This window comes from Natrix helvetica, assembly GCF_964273705.1.
Source record: "Natrix helvetica genome assembly, chromosome: 2".
Classification (NCBI taxonomy): domain Eukaryota; kingdom Metazoa; phylum Chordata; class Lepidosauria; order Squamata; family Natricidae; genus Natrix; species Natrix helvetica.
In genome coordinates, this window is record NC_138552.1 from 113,699,588 (window position 1) to 113,720,879 (window position 21,292).

The 21,292-nt window shown below is 41.3% G+C and overlaps 1 protein-coding gene across 1 annotated transcript; it reads left to right on the forward strand.

Moving 5' to 3' along the window:
• Positions 1-837: 837 nt before the first annotated feature.
• LRRC58 (leucine rich repeat containing 58) lies at positions 838-19,821 on the forward strand. Its single transcript, XM_081941676.1, has 4 exons — positions 838-1,421; positions 7,036-7,164; positions 11,483-11,760; positions 16,836-19,821. Exons 1-4 carry the CDS (start codon positions 958-960, stop codon positions 17,042-17,044), a joined length of 1,080 nt encoding a protein of 359 aa, XP_081797802.1. The 5' UTR covers positions 838-957; the 3' UTR covers positions 17,045-19,821.
• The last annotated feature ends 1,471 nt before the right edge of the window (positions 19,822-21,292 follow it).

Consider the following 21,292-nt stretch of genomic DNA (forward strand, 5'->3'; position numbering starts at 1 on the left):
AATTCTCAGAATTTGTTTGCTATGATCTATATAAGCAAGCATCCAGAGAGATGTTGTAACTTCAAATGGTTGCTAAATGAATGGCTATAAGTTGGGGACTACAGTCATACCTCAGTATTTGAATGCTGCAAAACTCAACGAATTCAATACTCAATGTGTTTTGAAGCAGAAATCTTTCTACCGGTACCCGACGCTCAAGGTAGACCTTGCTGGCATCAGCTGCCTCATGACCCTAACTCCTTCGGGCTGAAATAAAGGATTGCATGATTTACTCAATACCCATTTTTAGTACTAGTTGTGTTTCTGGGAACGAATCCCAGATGAATACCTAGGTACCACTGTACCTGTATACTGTTTAACAGTAGACCCCAAGTGTTTCACATTGGAGTCTCACTAGCTTTATCTGGAAAGGCCCTCAACTGTTCCTTTGAATTCAGTGCCTTGCCTACAGCACCCAGCTAGATGGATCCCTGACTCTCTTTAGTATAAAGTGACCTTCCGTGTTCCTGTTTTAAACACGGGAGTATTTTTCACAAAAAAAAAACATGCGAGGTTGTCAACTGTACAGTAAGAAAAAGCTCACGTTGCTAAAACAAAGTAAAATTCAATATTTTTCTGAATGGAATACATACTGAACAGCAAATTTATACTGCAAGGGGAAAAAAACGTCGACCAGGGTTGGGAAATATACGCCAGCCAAAGACCTACGGTTGAAAAATGACCGTGGAGGTCAGTGACAGCACATTGGGACCCTGAGCTCCAGGGCGCCCCTCGGAAAAGCCGAATGAGAAACTCCCTCCGTCCGCGGGCCAGCCCGTTCCTGCGGGAGCAGCCCGGGAACCTGTATAAGTCTCGACCGATTGCAGGAGAAAGCGGCCGAAGCGCGGCCTGACGTTCTCCTACTCAGGGCCCTACGAGCGCGGTCGTACTCAGGTTCCGGGGTCCGGTTTTGAAGAGATGGCGGAGGAAGGAGGGCAGGCCGAAGCCGAAGCCCGACGAACGGGCGAAGAAGGCGAGTTTCGGCCGAGGGGCGCCGCGGAGCAGTCCACGCGGCGCCTGGTGCTCCCCCTCTCCTGGCTGTCCCCGGCGGGCGAGCTGCCCGCGGGGCTCGGGAGCTGGTATCCGGCCCTGGAGGTCTTGGACGTGAGCGGGACGGGGCTGTCGGTGCTGGGCCCCGAACTGCTGGACCTGGCGCATCTGCACACGCTGCTGGCGAAGAACAACCGGCTGGGGGGCCGCGGGTCCCTCCCGAAGGGCCTGGCCAGCGCCCCCCTGGGCCGGTCCTTGCGAGTCCTCAACTTGAGCGGCAACCGGTTCACGCACTTCCCCTCCTCGCTCCTGGGCCTCTCCCGCCTCCAGAGCCTCAGCCTGGGCAGCAACCGCCTCCAGAGCATCCCCCCCGCCATCCAGGAGCTCAGCAGGTGAGCCGGCTCGGAAAAGGGGCCAAGAGCCCCCCGGGGAAGCCGGCCGCGGGCGACCTTCCAAGCCGAAGCTTAGGCTGCATTTTGCGGGAGATGCAACATCCCCCCCCCCCTAGAAAACGCGGGGCTTGTTGCTGTTCCTCGAAATGTGAGCTCTGCTTCAATCAAGGCACGCATCTTTTAAGAGGTCTCAGTGATTTTATACTACCGACTAGTTATTTCACTCCCAGTTGTTTCTTGAACAAAAAATGAATTTATTATTTGCTTCTTCAACCATGCTACTGGCAGGGGAGAGGCCTCACTTCATTGCCAGATTTATCTTTTACTGATTTTGTTATGATTTCTTTGTTTCACTGATACGATACAAGTTTAATAAATTATAATGATTGGGTTATTTTGAACTTTTATATTAACTATGTGTGGACTGCTAAAATATAGGTAACCAATTGTTGGCAGCAGAGAGCTGAGAGTTCTCCCTGTCCTTCATGGCCGTTTATAGTAGCCATCTGGATTTTTGTAGCTTTGGTTGAGCGCCACTTAATACAACATATTTGAATAGCTTTTAAAAATATCAAACCGTGCATAATATTTATTAAAAAATACAATTCTTTGAATAGCTTAGATGAAAAATAGATTTTCTCATATTTTTTTTCATTCAGGCTATTCAAAAAGTTTTGTATTTTTCAACTCCCGCAACAGCTTGTTTCATAACTATATTAGTTAACTATAACTATACAATCTGCTGATCTTGTATCTTGTAAGATCTACAAAAGAACGTAGGGTAAACATTACAGTATAGGAGTAGATGGTCTTTCAGGTAATTTCAACACTTTCATTCATTTTAACTTCAGTTATAGTTTAATATAAGAGTTTCAGAAATGTTCTTGGGATGAGTTTTAGTTTCATTTATGAATTGATTGATTCATTACCACCACTTAATGCTCCATGAAATAGCTAGATAGATTCACACATACACACAAAATACAATATTAGATTATAAGCTTTGTGGTGGTCCCTTTAGTCACAAGATATTTATTTTGTGGGAGAGTTGTAGCTTAAAAATAAATTCATAAATCTTTTATTTGGAAATTTCAATTTGGCCATCTACAAAATTGTTACCTTGAATCAATTTTTCTTCGGTGATATGCAAAGCTAAGTTTCTTCATCTTTTCCATCTTTTCACATTTCAATTGAAAAATACAGCCTCACTTCAGGAAGTAATGGTTGAAAATGATTCTTTTTCAACAGACAGGGAAGAATATTTGTGGCCAATTTAGACCAAATTTGTTTGGTTTAATTTGTTGTATTTTGTATTTTTTCTTTATCTGTATATTTAATGAATATTGTGATGCCTTATAATGAAAACAGTGAGGGGGCTCCGCAATTTACAGTATCTATTTTTATTTTCTTTCTTGTATCTGCTTTACATATTATAATGCTAGGAATGTTCAGTCACAATAAGTTTTTTCCTCTGTTCTGCTGTTTTGGAAATAAAACATATTAATTACACTGAAAAGCAAAAAATGGGAAATATCACTGAGAGACCATAAGAAGCCTGGGACATAAACAATGGTTCTTGGGAGTATAATGGATCTGAGTGTGCACAAATTCTCAGGAATTTTTATTCTTCAAGGGTCCTAGTCATAGAACATGATACACTCAAGTAAAAAGAAAACTTTGTGAAGGGGAAGACATGTCTCAGGAATGAGAGTGCAAATGTGCAATTGGAAGCCTAGCTTCCAGTTCAAAAACATTATTCTAGTTGTCATCCTTTTAGTCTATAGCTTGTTTTCTAGTCACCATTGCCAATATTTCAACCTAGGGACAGTTTGTTTAATCTCTTCTAATTTCTTATAGTAGTTTCCTATGTTCTTCTCTCTTAGAATGATCAGTTTGCTATATATAGTTAAGAGGTTCTGTAAAGTTAGAAAAAAACGGTGCAACATCCTCTTAAAAATGATTTTAGAATAATGTTAAAATAGTATTTGATAAGTACCGTATTTTTCAGAGTATAAGATGCACCTTTTTCCCTCAAAAAATAGGGTGAAAATCTGGGTGCGTCTTATACACTGAATACAGCATGTTTGGCTTCTGAAACCCCGCCCCCTTTGCAAAAACGACCGTGCATAGCCTTTAGGAGGCTTCCAAAGTGCTCCTGGGGGCTGAGAAGGGCAAAAAAGAGTGGAAAACAGGCTGTTTTTTGCTCGTTTGTGCCCCCCCAGCCCCCAGAAGCACCCTATAAGCCTCCTAAAAGCTATGCATGCCCTTTTTTTGACAAAAAATGGACCAGTTTTTACATAAAATGGACCGTTTTTTGGTAATTTTGGGGGCTCCCCCAGCCCCCAGGAGCACTCTACAAGCCTCCTAAATGCTATGCATGTCCTTTTTTGGACAAAAAATGGACCATTTTGGGGAGGTCTGCAGAGTGCAAAACCTTTTTTTTTTAATTTGCCTCTTCAAAATCTTGGTGTGTCTTATACTCCGAAAAATACGGTATATGTTTAATATTTTGCACAATTCCATTTTCTTTTAGAATCTAATTATAGCTGATTTGCAGGTGCACAGTCATGTCAGTATATTTTTCTCACTGTCTATTAATTTTCTGCTGGTATTCTCCATTTTGGTATGAAGGTGTTGCAGGCATTGCCTTCAAACTTAGGAACTACTTCTTGGTAAGCTAGAAAAAAGTGGGATATATAGCATCACCACCAGATGGATTCGTAACTGACTGACAAACCGTACTCAATGAGTAGTCCTTAATGGGTCTACGTCTACATGGAGGGAAGTAAGCTGTGGGCTACCACAAGGTTCCGTCTTAGGCCCAGTTCTCTTCAATATCTTCTCAAACGACTTAGATGAGGGAATAGAAGAGGAACTTACCAAATTTGGTACCAAGTTGATACTAAATGGACAGGAATAGCTAACACCCTTGACAGACTTGAACATATGGCCCTATCTAACAAAATGAAATTCAATGTAGAGAAAAGTACATTCTTACATTTAGGCAAGAAAAATCAAAAATACACATATAGACTGGCTGGAACCAGGCTTAATAGCAATATGTGAGAGGGATCTTGGAGTCTTAGTAGACAACCAATTAAATATGAGTTAACTGTTCGGTGGCAGCCAAAAAAGCCAACACAATCCTAAATTGGATTAACAGAGAGATACAATCAAGATCAAGTGAGGTGCTAATGCCTCTATATTCTGACAGTTCCCAATCTGTCTTGTCCTTTAGGCCTGAAAAGGCCCATTTTGTTTATCTGATGCTGTGTATTTAGAGAGCCAGGAGTTCTATAAAGATGTCTGATTGCCAACTGTTGTTAACTGCCAATTCTTCAATGAAGTTTGGCTGCCAATAGTTGCTAGTCGTTTACTTCCCACTTCTGTGCTATCCAGGGTGCACCACTAGGAGGCCAACTAGCATCACAAAAGGTGCCAGGTTTTGACCTTCCTCACCAGCTTTGGTCAACTCTGAACAGGATCCGTACCCAACATGGTGTCTACCATGACTCATTGTTTAAATGGGGTCTTGTCTCTATCCCTCAGTCTGACTGTAGTGCTCCTCGACAAAATATGCATCCCATTGTGTCCAAATGTCCATCAAGAACTTACATTGGGCCAATATCTGATTTTATTTAACATAGACCACTCTGTTCTTGAATGGCTGGGTAGGCTGGACATTAACATTTGAACTACTATAAATCCATGTATTTGCCATATGCTAAATAAATAAACCACTCTATAAAGCCTTAGTAAGACCATACCTAGAATGCTGTATTCAGTTTTGGTCACTGTAAAAAAAATGTTGAGACTCTAGAAAAAGTGCAGAGAAGAGCAACCAGGATGATTAGGGCACTGGAGACTAAAACATGAAGAATGGTTATAAGAACTGGGAATGGCTAGTCTAGTGAAGAGAAGGACCAGGGGAAACATGATAGCAGTGTTCCAATATTTGAGGGGCTGCCACAGAGAGGAAGGGGTCAAGCTATTTTCCAAGGCACCTGAAGGTCAGACAAGAAATAATGGATGGACACTGATCAAGGAGAGATTCAACCTAGAAATAAGGATAAATTTTCTGACAGAACAATCAACCAGTGGAAGAGCTTGCCCTTGGAAGTTGTGGGAACTTCATCACTGAAGGTTTTCAAGAAGAGATTGGACTGCTATTTGGTGTAGGGTCTCCTGCTTGGGCATGTTAGATGGCCTATAAAGTCCCTTCCAACTCTTGTTAATCTGTAAATCTGAATATTACCTGGTAATTAATGTGTTTATTTAGAGGCATACTATTTCTGAGCATTGTGGTTATGTTTTTATTATTAAAATATTGTTACTATAAATTATTAAAGAATAGTTGATAGAGCTAAACTTTGCCCCAAAGTTCACTACACTCTAATGCAGAATTTAGAGACCTAGGTCCAAGTATCTATTCATTTGTGAAACTTAACAGGTGACTTTGTGTTAATTGCTTCCACCAAGTTAGTTTTTAGGTGCTGACTTGAGCTTTTAAGCAGACAGCATGTACTTATAAGGAAAAAATACTCTTATCACTTCAAGATCAAAGTTCTCTTTCTCCCACATACTGAAGAGACATAAAAACAATTTATTTATAATTTGATGTAAGCCAATGTGGTTTGTGCCAATTATCAATTGGTAATAGATGAAGCAGTAGAAGTAATCTAAATAGAACTCAAAATAAGTCCAATAAGCTTTATTAGAGGAGGAACACAGCAGTTGTCTCTCTAGCCTCACTTAGGGTTTACCAAGGTTTGGCCCGACCATGACTTCTTTTCCTTTTGTATTTCTGAAGGAAAATAAAGCATACTTGCGATATCAGTATTGTCAATGTTCCACTGTCATTACTGGATCAGGTTTCGAATGACACCTCCCAAATCCTTCAACAGACATAAACACAGAAGAGATGAAAGTCACCTTGGCATCTCACATCTCACTTAGCAAACCGGCAGGGCATTTTATTGTCTTTGAAACTTCTTCTAAAATAGGATTATGACCAATCAGAAATATATCAATCCAGATTTTTGCTGCGTTCCTGCAATACAGCTTTAAAGCTTCTGCATCTTCAAAGTGATAGGTTGGGAAAGGAATGACAAACCATGTATCATAATGCAAACTGTGGCTCCTGTACTTGTATCTACATTGGAATGCAAATACAAAGACTGGGTTACACTTCATGACTTCTGAATGCATGTTTCATAACTTTTACATGTACCAGACAACCAGGGCTTTGAGGACTTTGTAAAGCTTTGCTGAGTATTGATTTATTTCTCAGTGGTTTCAGCAACTGTCTGGCAGATAGAAATTCTTTTGGGGAGGCATTTGGAGAGGGAGAAAGAAATTATTTTTCATCATCTATTATTATTTTCCTGATAGCATTTTTTAATTGAAGGAACCTACCTGGAGAAACTTAACCTGATGAACCATTTCCTCTTCCTTTGTTTTCAAATTTGTTTATTAAAATGTCATTAATATAATCATTTTGCAATATATGTAAAAGGTTGAGGTCCACTGATTTATGTTCTAAATGACTTGCTGAATGAATACTTTGTCAGAAATGGATGCAAATTTTATGTATTGATTTTGGTTTCTCTTTCAGTTTAGAATTTTTGTATCTTGGGGGAAATTTCATTACTTCCATTCCACCAGAGTTAGCAAACCTGTCTTCACTAAATTACCTAGTCCTCTGTGATAACAGGATACAGAGTATTCCACCTCAGTTGGCACAGTAAGTATTTCTAGCCATGTTACTCTTTCTGATATCTGTGTCCTAAATTTAGTTGTCTAAAAAACTGATAATATTTTCTTTTGAAGTGTTTTTGTATGAAAAGGAGAATATCTTCTATATAATAACATAATCTCACAATGCCGAGAAAGTGTGTAATTCATTGCAGCACCACAATTAGCAAATTGTACAATAATTGCACATGCTGATCTATAAACAATACTAGTAGATCGCGATTACTGTGAGCTCAAATAGTGTGATATTTGATTTAGTGATTTAGTGAAAATTATATACTATTATACTATTGGTATATATACTATTTCCATTGAGCTGAAACTAATTGCAGATAGTGCTTGAGTTACAACTGCATTTGGGACCAAAAATTTCCATTAATAAGCAATACTGTCATAATGTAAAGCGTGATGGCAATCCATGTAGTCCCTGTTACCATTATTAAAGGAGGATTGTGGCTTGTTAAGCAAGTACCTCTTTGCAAGTCCTAGGTGAGTTATGAGAAGGCCACAGGCAAGTAAATGGCTGTTTTCAGTGGGAGATTAGGTGTATGGGTAGCTATAGAGATGCAGCACAAGTGCAGTAAGGCTCAGGAAGGGTACACCTGTGATGGAAATGGACAACTGGACTTGAGATGGCTGCTGTCAGGTAAGAAAGGTGTGTGAGTTGCCAGGTAGCCATAGCAAGAGTATAGTGGAATGCTTGGGAAATGTCCAAGGTGTGCGAGTGGCTGGGGAGATGTAGCACAAGTTCCGCAAGGAGGGTGTGGGAGCACCCAGGGAGATGCAGCGTGAGCGCAGAGGGGCTGTGTGAAGTGCATAGGTAGGAGAGACATACCCAAGCAATTTGTGACGTTTGCGAGCTTCTCCAATGGGTTTACTTTTGGGAAGTCTTCAGGGAATGTTGCAATCATGTGACCTTGAGTCAGTGCAACCATCATAAATGTAAGTGGGTTACTAAGCATCCAGAATATGATTACATGATTGTGGAGGTGCTGGGATGCCAGACTTCAAGGACTAGTCATAACAGATACCTTCAGTTTGGTATAACTTTGAACTTTGAACAGTTGCTGAATAAAAGGTCATTAAACAAGGACTATTTGCACCCTATTTTCCATAGAACTCAAATAGTGTGAATTTGAATAACGCAACTATGTTGTGGGATTCATTATCAGCAGTAATGGGGAACAATTTATACACATTATTTACTAAGCAAGCAGATAGGGAAAACAAACAGGAATTTGACAAGGGATCTTGCTATTTTCAGAAAGGACTGCTGAGAAGAGATAGGATGCAGCTTATAAAACCTGAGAAGGAACCTCACTAGTCTCATCAGGAGGCTATCAAATGAGAATAAAAAGAAAGTGTAGCTAAAACACAGAATCAAATATACTGAAAGTGATGTTTTCTCTCTAAAACACTTCAGAGAAAAAGCAAAATTTACAGAAAATGGAAGAAAGAAAATAAAACCAAAGAGATAGTGGTGTCAAGAAACTGTAGAAACTAAAGGCTAAAGCTCAGTATGTGGTGAAGCTTGCAAGAGACACCAGAAAGAATAAAAAATGTTCTTTATGTACATTAGAAATGAAAATAAAACAAGGCAGTTTTAAAGAGAAAGTAGTGAAGCAGTAATGCATAATGGTGAAAAGGCAGAATTTCTCCTATTTTGTATCTGTTTTCCCTCTGAAGGTAAATGGAGCCCTAGCTGGTCATTATACTGCAGGGGAATGAGAAAAGGGTAATTTAGGATAGACAAGAAGAGAGACCTTAGACTTGCTTACCAACTGTCTCATTCGGTGTCCATTTGGTTTCCATGGTGCAAAAAAACTTGCTACCAGTACGCTGCGCATGGAGCCAGGCATCCTGGTCGTGCATGCGCGCTGCGCACACATGCACATTCCACCGCCCCTGCTGCACCCAGCTGCTTGTCAGAGGTTGCACAGGCTTTATCTGACTGTTTGAAAGGAAAAATCGCATAGGTGATTAAAATAAAGCAGCTGCTTGAGACTATTCACAAGTGGTTCTGATTGCTTGTGCCTGATATTCACAGTGATGTGATTTCCCGCTTAATGATTGCTTGCCCAACAACAATAGCAGCTGGTCCCAATTGTGGTTGCTAAATGATAATCATTACATGTAATTTAAACAAATTCAGGGCCAGTTGGCTTACATTCTAGAGCACTGTACTGGACAAACTTGCAGAAGTGGTTGCAGTACCAGTCTTAGTAATCTTTAAAAACTCCAGAAGCTTATATGAAATCCTAGAACACTGGAGGAGGCAAACCCATCTTCAGAAGGATTTGAAAACTACAGATCTGATAGCATGACATCTACAGTAGGCAAGATTTTTGACCAGATTGTCAAACAGCATGTTGGTAAGTGTCTGGATTTTCATGCTAAAATTAATAGGCACCAGCAAGAAAACAGAAACTTTCTTGTAACTACCGTATTTTCCGGCATATAAGATGACTTTTTTACCCCCCCCCAAAAAAAAAAAATTCAAAAATCGGGTGTCGTCATACCCTGGGTATAAGAAAGGCCATAACAAAAAGCCAAAACAAAAACCGGCAGTAACGACACCAAAAACCAGCCACGTGGAGTGCGCAGCGGGCAGTGTAGAAAAGTTTCTCCCATGGCCGGGATTGTGAAAGGACAGTGGCCGGACCGGAGGGTCATTTATAAAACCGACCGCAGAGATGGATCTTTTTTCACTCTCACCTCATTCCCACCGAGCACCTTTACTTCTCTCAGGTTTAGTTCTCCGCCTCCCCAATGCGGAGAACCCCCAGAAACCTGCCCCGCTTATACCTGGTTTCCGCGATCTTCTTTCTTCCTGCCCCCGTCCTGTTGCAGGGTGCCCCGAGGTGAGTCTGCCTAACATTCCCCAGATATTTTCCAAGCGATTTCCACATTCGGCTCGTTCACCGTTTCCTTTCCAAAGCTCTATTTCCCCCACCCCACCCCCAATGTATCACAAACACCAGAATGTAGAAGCATGTATAGCGTCTCTTTTCCAGAGCCTAGAGCTCCAATCTCCCTTCCCCAGGTAGACTGCTCTTGACTGGGGAGGCTCTGCTCCTCGCCCAAAGCTAATGATCAACGCTAAAGGGGATTTGCCAGCGTGCTAAGACGGAGCCTGCTTTGTCTATTTCAAGTGTGCAGATGGGAGACGGGCTGTTGTTTGCCGTGTCTTGTTCAACCTTCACCAATTCAAGGAGAGAAATTGGGGTTCTCGTGACAACAAGGATGTCGGGTGGCAGATCCCTCCCTCTCCAGCCCCTCCAGGTCCCTCCATATCTCTGTTCATCTATTTCTCTCTGTGTCTTTCTATATCTATCTATCTATTTATTATCTATCATTTCCATATCCTCCTTCCTTATCTTTCTATCTATCTACCTATCTATCACCTATCATTTCCATATCCTCCTTCCTTGTCTGTCTGTCTGTCTGTCTGTCTGTCTGTCTGTCTGTCTGTCTATCTATCTATCTATCTATCTATCTATCTATCTATCTATCTATCTATCTATCATCATCTATCTATCTCAAAACCAACAATCAAGAAGGGGAAAACATTATCTGCAATTATTCCCCAAACCCCTTTTGCACACTAAAAATAATAATAACAATAACTCATCTGGGATCCAGTTTGGGGAAGGGGAGTGTTGGAAGGAAAAACCACCTGGTTCAGTTCCAAGCTGGGAGAAAGACACTGGAAATAAAATGGAGGCTGATTGGCTATTTGGTGTGCCTCAGAAGAGGGGTAGTCTTATACAACGAGTATAGCCCAAACCCTATATTTTAACAGGAAAAGTAGGGGGGTCGTCTTATACACCCAGTCGCCTTATATGCTGGAAAATACGGTACATTGTGCCTGTCCAATTTTGTCTCCTTTGATAAAATTGCTGTATTTAATGAGTGTAACGTAATCAGGATAATGCCCTAAATCTACTACACTCAAGAGAACATATATTTGTTATGGAGCCATGCATATGGTCCTATTCTGGTATATTATAAATTAGACTCGTGTGATTTTTAATTACTAAGTTTTAAAAAGTGTGTTTTTTAATTACTGAGTTTTAGAGCAGTTTCATTACTCTAAAATTAATAAGAAATATAGTGTATTCAGAAAATGCAGAAACATTCTATATTAGCACTGTAAACACAGAGAAATCATTCTGTGTGTTCATTATTTATAATAGCTTCACTATGCATAGTAGGGAAGTGCACTGTTTAATTCACGGGTAGATAATATCTATCATCCTGGAAAAGGATTTGTTGCTCATTTTGGTATACCTGCCTCTCATTTCCAGGTTGCATTCACTTCGCTCTCTTAGCCTCCACAATAACTTACTGACATACCTTCCTCGGGAGATCCTGAATCTGGTTCAGCTTGAAGAACTGAGTTTGCGTGGGAATCCTTTGGTTGTGAGATTTGTCCGTGAATTGACCTACAATCCTCCAAGCCTCCAAGAACTGGCTGGACGCACTATCAAAACTCGCAATATTCCTTACGTTACTAATGATCTCCCTGGAAATCTCTTTCGATATTTGAATCTGGCCAGCAATTGTCCTAATCCTAAGTGTGGAGGTACATTATTTTCTCTGCTTTTAAGAGAAAATTAAGTTTAGAAATCAATAGCACTTTTTTCAAGACTTTGGGGAACCATTTTAATGGGTATTCTTTTCACTAAGTGCTAAGCTTAAAATTTAAAAAATCAAAACAACCCAGTAATTATTATTTTTATTTTAAAAAGTTAGAATACAAAACTCATTTTTAATAAGAACAACAAAAAAAAAAAAGAAAACATTTAAAAAACATTTAAACATAAATACAACACATATTATCCCCCCCCCTTGTTGAACACTGATTCATTGAGCAAAACAGGCCCCAAACATTTTTAAACTTCTAATTCTATTTGCAATTATTAACCTGTCATCTATCTACCATATCAATGGCAAAGTATTTAATAGGAAGAACAACAAAATATTTAAATGGACAACCATTTAAATATGAGCCAGCAGTGTGCAGCAGCTGCCAAAAAAGCCAACACAGTTCTAGGCTGCATCAACAGAGGGATAGAATCAAGATCACGTGAAGTGTTAATAATAATAATAATAATAATAATAATAATAATAATAATAATAATAATAATAATAATAATAATAATAATAATAATAATAATAATAATAATAATAATAATAAAAAATTTGGATTTATTAGCCGCTCCCTTTCCGGGCAGGACTCGGGGCGGCGTACACTAAGACATATATAAACATACATATATACAAAGACATACATGCACGGAGGAGGTAATAGATTAAAACATTAAGACAAATTAAAACCATTAACATGCCCCGTCTAATAAAAAACCCAATATACAATAAAAATTTAAAATTTAAAAAAGACAGTCAGGAGGAATATGAAAAGATTACGGTTGAGCCAGGCCAGATGATTGAAAGAGGTGGGTCTTCAACTGTACACAGAAGGAGCGGAGATCGGAAATAATCCTGATGTCACGGGGGAGGTCATTCCACAGGGCTGGGCCCATCACAGAGAAGGCTCTGCTCCTGGATGCCGCCCCCCGACACTGTTTGGCGGACGGCACCCGGAGAAGTCCCTCTCTGTGTGAGCGAATTGGTCGTAGGGATGTGTGGGGCAGGATGCGATCCTGCATGTAACTAGGTCCTATGCCATGAAGCGCTTTAAAGATCATAATCAAAACCTTGAAACGCACTCGGTAGACCACAGGAAGCCAGTGCAGCTCGCGCAGGAGAGGTGTTACAGGGGAGTATCTAGACCTCCCCATAATCACCCGCGCGGCCGCGTTCTGGACCAACTGTAGTCTCCGAGTGCATCTCAAGGGAAGCCCCATGTAGAGAGCATTGCAGTAGTCCAGGCGAGACGTCACTAGCGCATGGGTGACTGTGCGTAGGGCATCCCGGTCCAATAAGGGGCGCAATTGGCGCATCAGGCGGACCTGATGGAACGCCCCCCTAGCCACGGCTGTTACATGGTCATCCATGGACAGCCGGGCATCTAGGAGGACGCCCAAATTGCGCACCTGTTCCATGGGGGCTAGTTGCACGCCCCCAATGGCCAGAGATGGAAGCACCTGGTTGAACCGGGGGGCCGGAAGCCACAGCCACTCCGTCTTGGAAGGGTTGAGTTTTAGTCGGTTGCCATCCATCCAGACCCGTACGGCCTCCAAACACCGGGACATCATTTCGATGGCCTCATTGGGGTGGTTCGGGGTGGAAATGTATAGCTGAGTATCATCAGCATACAGATGATATCCCACCCCAAAGCCACGGATGATCTCGCCCAGCGGTTTCATGTATGTGTTGAACAGGAGAGGCGAGAGCACCGATCCCTGTGGCACTCCACATGTGAGTGACCTCCGGGTCGAACTCTGCTCCCCTGCCAACACACGTTGCGTCCGGTCAGAGGTAGGAGCCAAACCACCGTAAAACGGTGCCCCTGACTCCCAGCCCCTCTAGCCGGTGCAACAGGATACCATGGTCGATGGTATCGAACGCCGCCGAGAGATCTAATAGGACCAGGATAGAGGAACAACCCCTATCTCTGGCCCTCCAGAGATCATCAACCAATGCGACCAAGGCCGTCTCCGTGCTGTGCCCGGGTCGGAAGCCGGACTGGCGCGGGTCTAGATAATCATTTTCCTCCAGGTGACGTGGGAACTGCTGTACCACCACATTCTCTACAACCTTCGCTAAAAAAGGAAGGTTGGAGACAGGACGATAATTGGCTAGGTCCGTTGGGTCCAGGGAAGGCTTCTTGAGCAGGGGCCTCACCACCACCTCTTTCAAGGCGGCTGGTAGAGATCCCTCACCCAACGAGGCATTCACTAGGCCCAGGAGCCAGTCACGCGTAACCTCCCAGGATGCCAGTACAAGCCAGGAGGGACACGAGTCCAATAAACATGTGGTGGGTCGCAGACGTCCACGCAACCTGTCCAAATCCTCGATGGCAACCGAGTCAAACTCCTCCCAAAGCGGTCCCTCAAGACTCACCACGGGCGTCTCTACTGGACCACTGAAAGGGGCCCATCCCATCCGGATTTGAGCGACTTTGTCCTGTAGATATTTCCCAAACTCCTCTGCTCTGCCCTGTAAAGGGGCTTCCCGCGGTCTCTCAAACAAGAGGGAGCGGGTCACCCGAAACAGGGCGGCAGGGCGGTTATCTGCGGACGCAATAAGAGCGGCACAATATTGACGTTTGGCCGCTCTTAGTGCCACAAGGTACGTCCTCAAATAGGCTCGTGCCTGTGCTCGGTCAAATTCGGAACGGGAGGATCTCCAACGACTCTCTAGGCGTCTCTTGTGGCGTTTCATCACCCTTAGCTCCTCAGTAAACCAAGGGGCCAGGGTGGTTCGTCGCCGCAGGAGAGGCCGCAAAGGCGCCACCCGGTCAAGGGCCCCGGTAGTCGCACTGTTCCATGCGTCTACCAGGTCCTCTACTCGAGGGCGGGTCAGATCCACAGGAGGTGGCCCAAGCTCCGTCTGGAACCTATCTGGTTCCATCAGGCGCTTGGGGCGGAACCATCTAATGCCTTCCGGTTCCGCCTCCTCGCGGTGGGGGGTAGCACCAGGGAAGTCAAGCCGGAGAAGTGAGTGATCCGACCATGACAGGGGAATAATAGCTAGGTCCCCTATTCCCAGATCACTCGTCCATTGGCCAGAGACAAAGACAAGGTCCAGTGTGTGGCCTCCCTCGTGAGTAGGGCCCTGAATTAACTGGGTCAGGTCCATGGCTGTCATGGAAGCCATGAACTCCCGAACCCCCTCAGACGCTTCTCCCATCGACGGCAGATTAAAATCCCCCATCACTAACAGTTTGGGGGTCTCAACCGCCACCGATGAGATCAGCTCGAGGAGTTTAGGCAGGGCCGCTGACGTATAGCGAGGAGCCAGGTATACTATCAGCAGGCCCAACTGCCTCCCTGGGCCCCATCTCACGACAAGGGACTCACACCCGGATGTCTGTGGCACAGTGAACTCTCTCGGCTCTAAGTCTTCCCGGATAATCACTGCTACCCCACCGCCCCTTCCCTGGGCCCGAGGCTGGTGAAATGCTCGATAACCTGGCGGGCACATTTCCACGAGGGGTAAACCACCCTCGTGGCCCAACCAGGTCTCGGTTATTCCTGCGAGGTCCGGCACCCCCTCCAAAATTAGATCGTGGATGAGGGGGGCCTTATTGACAACGGACCTCGCGTTGCATAACATCAGTCTCAGGCCTTGGGTCTGTAGAACCTGACCACCTAGTCTGCAGGGATTGGTACGAACGACCGGGAATGACCAAAAACCCCGGTCTCCCAACCGACTACGCGCTCTTGATCTGTCCTCGCACCTGCCACTTTATAATACCACTTTATAATGCCTTGGTAAGGCCACACTTGGAATACTGCATTCAGTTCTGGTCGCCACGATGTAAAAAAGATGTGGAGACTCTAGAAAGAGTGCAGAGAAGAGCAACAAAGATGATTAGGGGACTGGAGACTAAAACATATGAAGAACGGTTGCAGGAACTGGGTATGTTTAGCTTAAGAGAAAGAAGGACTAGGGGAGACATGATAGCATTGTTCCAATATCTCAGAGGTTGCCACAAAGAAGAGGGAGTCAAACTATTCTCCAAGGCACCTGAGGGCAGAACAAGAAGCAATGGGTGGAAACTAATCAAGGAGAGAAGCAACTTAGAACTGAGGAGAAATTTCCTGACAGTGAGAACAATTAATCAGTGGAACAGCTTGCCTCCAGAAGTTGTGAATGCCCCAACACTGGAAGTCTTTAAGAAGATGTTGGATAGCTATTTGTCTGAAACGGTATAGGGTTTCCTGCCTAGGCAGGGGGTTGGACTAGAAGACCTCCAAGGTCCCTTCCAACTCTACTATTGTATTGTATTGTATTGTAAAAAAGGAAAGAGTAAAATTTCAAAACCCTCTGTTAACAAATTTATTGTATTCAACTTGTAGAAAGTTTACCACAGCTTCTTATCTATCCCAGATAATTCCAACAAATAATTATGATTTGTCCTGAATTAAATATCCATGTTTGTTTCTTAATACCATCTGTTATCAATTGTTATATAGTTTAATATAATAAATCCATTCTCCAAAGTCAATCTACCTTCCCCAAAAAGTCCAGATGAAATTATTTTCTGGATTGACTATGATAAATCTATTCCCAATCTCCTTCAGTGTTTTTAGGGAAAACAAATTGATCACTTACCATTCAGCTAGTTTTGTGCTGTTGTAAAGGAATGCAGGCCTGAACTTCTGGAAGGCATATGCAATCCCCTCAGTCAGTTCTAAGTCTGTAAGTCTCTTTCACAGAATCTGCCACTTTCAAATCAAATTCCTTTGTGAAGGTGTTTTAACTACAGTTACTTGCATCTGGACCTTTTTTTGCAACATTATTATTTTGTCAAACAATTTTAAAAAGTTTCATTTTGTTAGTGTCCAATGTTCAAGTCTGTCAAGATCCAGATTTGATTCAGTTTAGCAGCTGTCATAAACAAAGGACCTAATGACTTGAAATACATGTTTTGCACAAGATAGGAAAGACCATGAAACATGATGTATGTCCATGTTTATGCAATAACCACAAACTCTATTTTAAAAACATCATTTCTTCTCTTTTTAGGAGTCTATTTTGACAGCTGTGTCCGCCAAATAAAATTTGTCGACTTCTGTGGGAAGTACCGGGTTCCACTGATGCACTACCTTTGTTCCCCAGAGTGTTCTTCCCCTTACAGTTCTGCATCTCAGAGTTCTAATTCCCAGAGTGAATCTGATTCAGAAGATGAAGCCATTGTTGCTGCACGCAGGATGCAAAAAGTTCTTTTGGGATAGGAAGAAGAGATAATACAAGAAGCAAGTGCCTGCTGTCCTGTGGAATAGGCTTGCCTATGTTATATCATTCACAGAAAATGCACCTGTAGAATTATCCATAAGAAAGCCACTAAATGCCTTAGGGAGAAATTAGTATAAAGACTTCTTACAGCTTGCTGTCTGGAAGAACACTCTTAAAGCTTGAGATGTTTCAGGAATTCTTGGCATTGGTGACTTGTTAGAGATATTTTAAACTCTTCATCTCTTGATACTGGCTTTGAAGTGGATTATCTTTAGTCACTGAGATAATACTAATACTTATCTAAGAATACAGTGTGGGAGTTCTTTGTGTTAAGCAACTATTCTACTTCAGTATTGGTCTTCCCCTAAAGGTGCTTGGGCTTTATATATTTATTTTTAACAAACTTCCTCCAAAATGCACAAATTTCAAAATTGTTACTTCCTTCTTTATTTTGCTTCACTGCCTATGATCAAATGCTATGCTATAACAGCATTGACGTGCCTTTCCACATTTTTATACCAGCTCCATTTTTCTGTCCTTCAGTGCATTCCTAAATTGTACCTCCAAATATTTAGCAGCAAAATAATTGCTTTTTTGGTAGCACTTTTGCTATTTCTTGACAACTGAAATAGGTGTGTGTGAAATAGGTGTGCATAGCAAAAGACAGACAGATCGAAAACAGTTACGTTGTCCCAATTTCCTTTAGGGGCTAAATTCAGTGGGCTGCTCAGTGCTCCCTGTGGCTAGTGCTCTTGAAATTTGTGGTTCAGCAGAATTGGGAAAGTTTCCAATTTCTGTGTTATGCTATCATCATTAGTGCCTTCCTTGGGTTTTCTTCTTGAAGCCTGCCATTTTCTATCTTGTGAGAAAGATAAAGAATTCACTGTTTCAAAGTTCATTTAAAACAAAATTGCAAACTTTTTGCACATACCTATATGCCATTATTTGCCACATTTTATGTTATGGGTTGTATTTCATGATATGTAATTATATATATATATATGTATCCATACATTTAACAAATATAAAAGTCAGATTTTTACCAATCCATTTATTTCTTTCATTCTCTTTACTGCAAAGTTACTTACATTATATCCTTCCTCTCTTCTCTTGTTCATACTCACATTAGATTTTATCATATGTGCATTGCCTTTTTGCAAGTCCTGACCCAAATTTCCTGCCTCTCACATTTCTAAGCATGTTGAAGTGTTGAAGTGTCATAAGTTTAGGGATATATCTAGTCTACAAAAGATAAATATTCACAGAGGAGTTGCTGTTATTATGCATCACTAGGTTTATCAGTGACAGTGTTGGTAAACTTATGCAATCATTTTTCAGCACACAACACTCAGTATCACAGACAATTGTGACTTCCCTTTTTTTTACAATAGATATGCTCTTCTCCACAGGTTTATGTGGGCTCTTCAGTCTTTCCAGAAGCAGTATTTCTTTTGCAGATTGAATGAGTATTATCAATAGTAATCACATGTTGAATGCTGATTATAAGTAATACTTTTGCAATGGACAGACTCTTTTCTGAATGATGTTAGGAATGCTTTCGGCTACATAGAAATCCATATGTATAATAAGTGAGAAGGGAATCTCACCCAGAAAGATCCCAGCATTTTAGAAACGAATGCAGTATTATTACTGGGATCATTGCAAGATTTGTAAAAGAAATTGGGATCTACAGCTATTTGTACTTTTCCGTTGTGGCTTCTGCCTCCAGTGAAATATTTTCTCTTTGATAGGATTGGTTTGTGGACTTGCACAAATACATATATTTACTCCCAAGTCTTTAAAACTACTCATTTCAGAACCATTCCAGCCATTTCAGTGGCTGATTTCATACATATATACAGTATATATCGAAAGAAATCTTATGGAGTGAATGTATGTATGCTTCCTTTGGCCAGAATCCCCTATCAGATTAATTTATATTTAGATTCAGATATTATTGAACTCTGGTTTCCACCAACCTCAGTCAACCACAATACAATAGTGTACTGCAAGATCTTTAACATCTAGAAAACGATCTGGTTTTACAAAGAATGCCTTTATAAGCGTTTTAAGAAATGCTGCTTTTAACAGCAATATACAGTATATTTTCCCCATGTTCCCTTGTTAATATAATCTAATTTACTAAAATGGTCAAAAGGAAAAATCCTTTTTTATCATAACATGAAATTAATATTGCAACCTCAACTTAGAATTAACTCCTATACATTCATTAAGGCTTGGAAATAGATTTAAAGGGAGTGTTTTCAGACCTGAACTTGATTATTATTTCATTTTAGCATTATAGTTACAACTGATGCATGCAGGCATATATTTATCCAGTCTGCAATTTCCATCTTGAGAGTGAGTCCCATACTTCTTTCCTCTGAACATTTTATGTTATATCAACCCAATTCATGATTTTGGAGAATTTAGAATGTTTGCAAATTATTTGGCGAGATTTATATTGATTCCAATTAAGATACAATCTAACTGAATTTTATTGTTTTTCTTAGGCATCTCTATTTTTTCTGTTAATTTATTAATGATTTATGTCTTTAATGGAATCTTCATACTATTTGATGTCAGTCCTATTACAGGTAAAACCTAATACTGATTCTTATTTAATCTGGCATTTTTTGATAATAGCCTTAGGCAAAATAAATTTTATGGTTTTTCCATAGATTGATCTTATTCTAAACTGTGATTGAAAATATTGTTTGTACATGTGCTCAACCCACAGGCATGCAAGGTTTCATTAAAGCATTGTTTAGATTTTGTTTGGATTCTTTCTTTCCATGGCATAAAAAATGTGAAATCTGAATGTCCTTAATGTCCTCATTTCTCTTGCTGTGTTTTCTTCCAATCATTTCTTTATCCATGAATGCCAGAGGGAGAATTTATAAATTAAAAATTACCACCTTAGGATCTGTACAGAAAGTTTGAAGACAATACCTGAAGCAATTTATATAGTTTTTATATATTTATATTTCCCTCTAATTAAATTCTAAACAATTTTCTTGTCGAATATGTTGATGTGCCTTGCTTAATGCTTATCACTCCTCCTCAAAAAAAATTGAGTGGCTTTTCTGAGTTCTTAAATTTTTAAAGTACCTTAGATTGCTTGCCAAAGAGTATCTTTGTCTTTTTAATTTATATTCTATTTAGGATAATGGATCAAAGATATTTAACCAACAATGAGAAATAATCATTTTTATCATGCTGGTTTTTTTTAACAATTATCAATGGGCTTTTTGGTGAAAAGATTATTGCTGTTCAGACCAATGTTTATAGTGTAATAATAAAGTTTCTATCATAGAAACTGCCAGGAAGGAACGTTCATATTTGTATAGCATACTTGGTTATGTGTAAAAAAAAATCACATAGATTCTATAGAAAGAGAAATTTAGAATACATTAGATTTAGGAGACATGGTTTCAATAACTTTAGAGAAGTTCTAGTCCCGTGATGGCAAACCTATGGCATTTATTTTATTTTATTTCTAGACCGCCCCCTCTCCCCGAAGGGCATGCCACAGAAGTGACACATGGAGCCCTATTTGCTGACACGCGAGCCATCAGATCCAGCGCATATGCACGTGCCAACCAGCTGATTTTTGCCCATCCGGAGGGCCGAGGGAGGCAGTTTTCCCTTTCCCCAGGCTTTAGGAAACCCTCTGGAGCCTGGGAAGAGTGAAAAATAGGCCCAACAGGCCAACTGGAAGTTCTTCTGGAAGGCATCCGGGGGGGTCAGGGGAGGCAATTTTCACCCTCCCCAGGCTTCAGGAAAGCCTCTGGATCAGTGGTGGGTTTCAAATTTTTTTGGAACCTACTCTGTGGGTGTGGCCTCCTTTGTGGGAGTGGCTTGCCGGCCATGTGACCTGGTGGGAGTGGCTTGGCAGTCATGTGACCAGGTGGGCATGGCTAACTTGGAAAATGTGGTGAAACTCACTTAACGATGCTCTTGCTTAGCAACCAAAATTTTGGGCTCAATTGTGGTCATAAGTTCTTTTTCTTTCTTTCTTTCATCTCTCTCTCCCACTTTCTTTTTTTCTTTTTCTTTTTCTCTCTCTCTGGCTCTTTCTCTCTCTCTCCCTCTCTCCCTCTCTGTCTCCCTCTGTCATTTTCTCTGGGTGTCTATCTGTCTGTCTCTCTCTCTGTATCTCTGTCTCTCTCTCCTCCTTCCCCCATCTCTGTCACTCTGTGTGTGTGTGTCTGTCTGTCTCTCACTCACTCTGTGTGTGTGTGTGT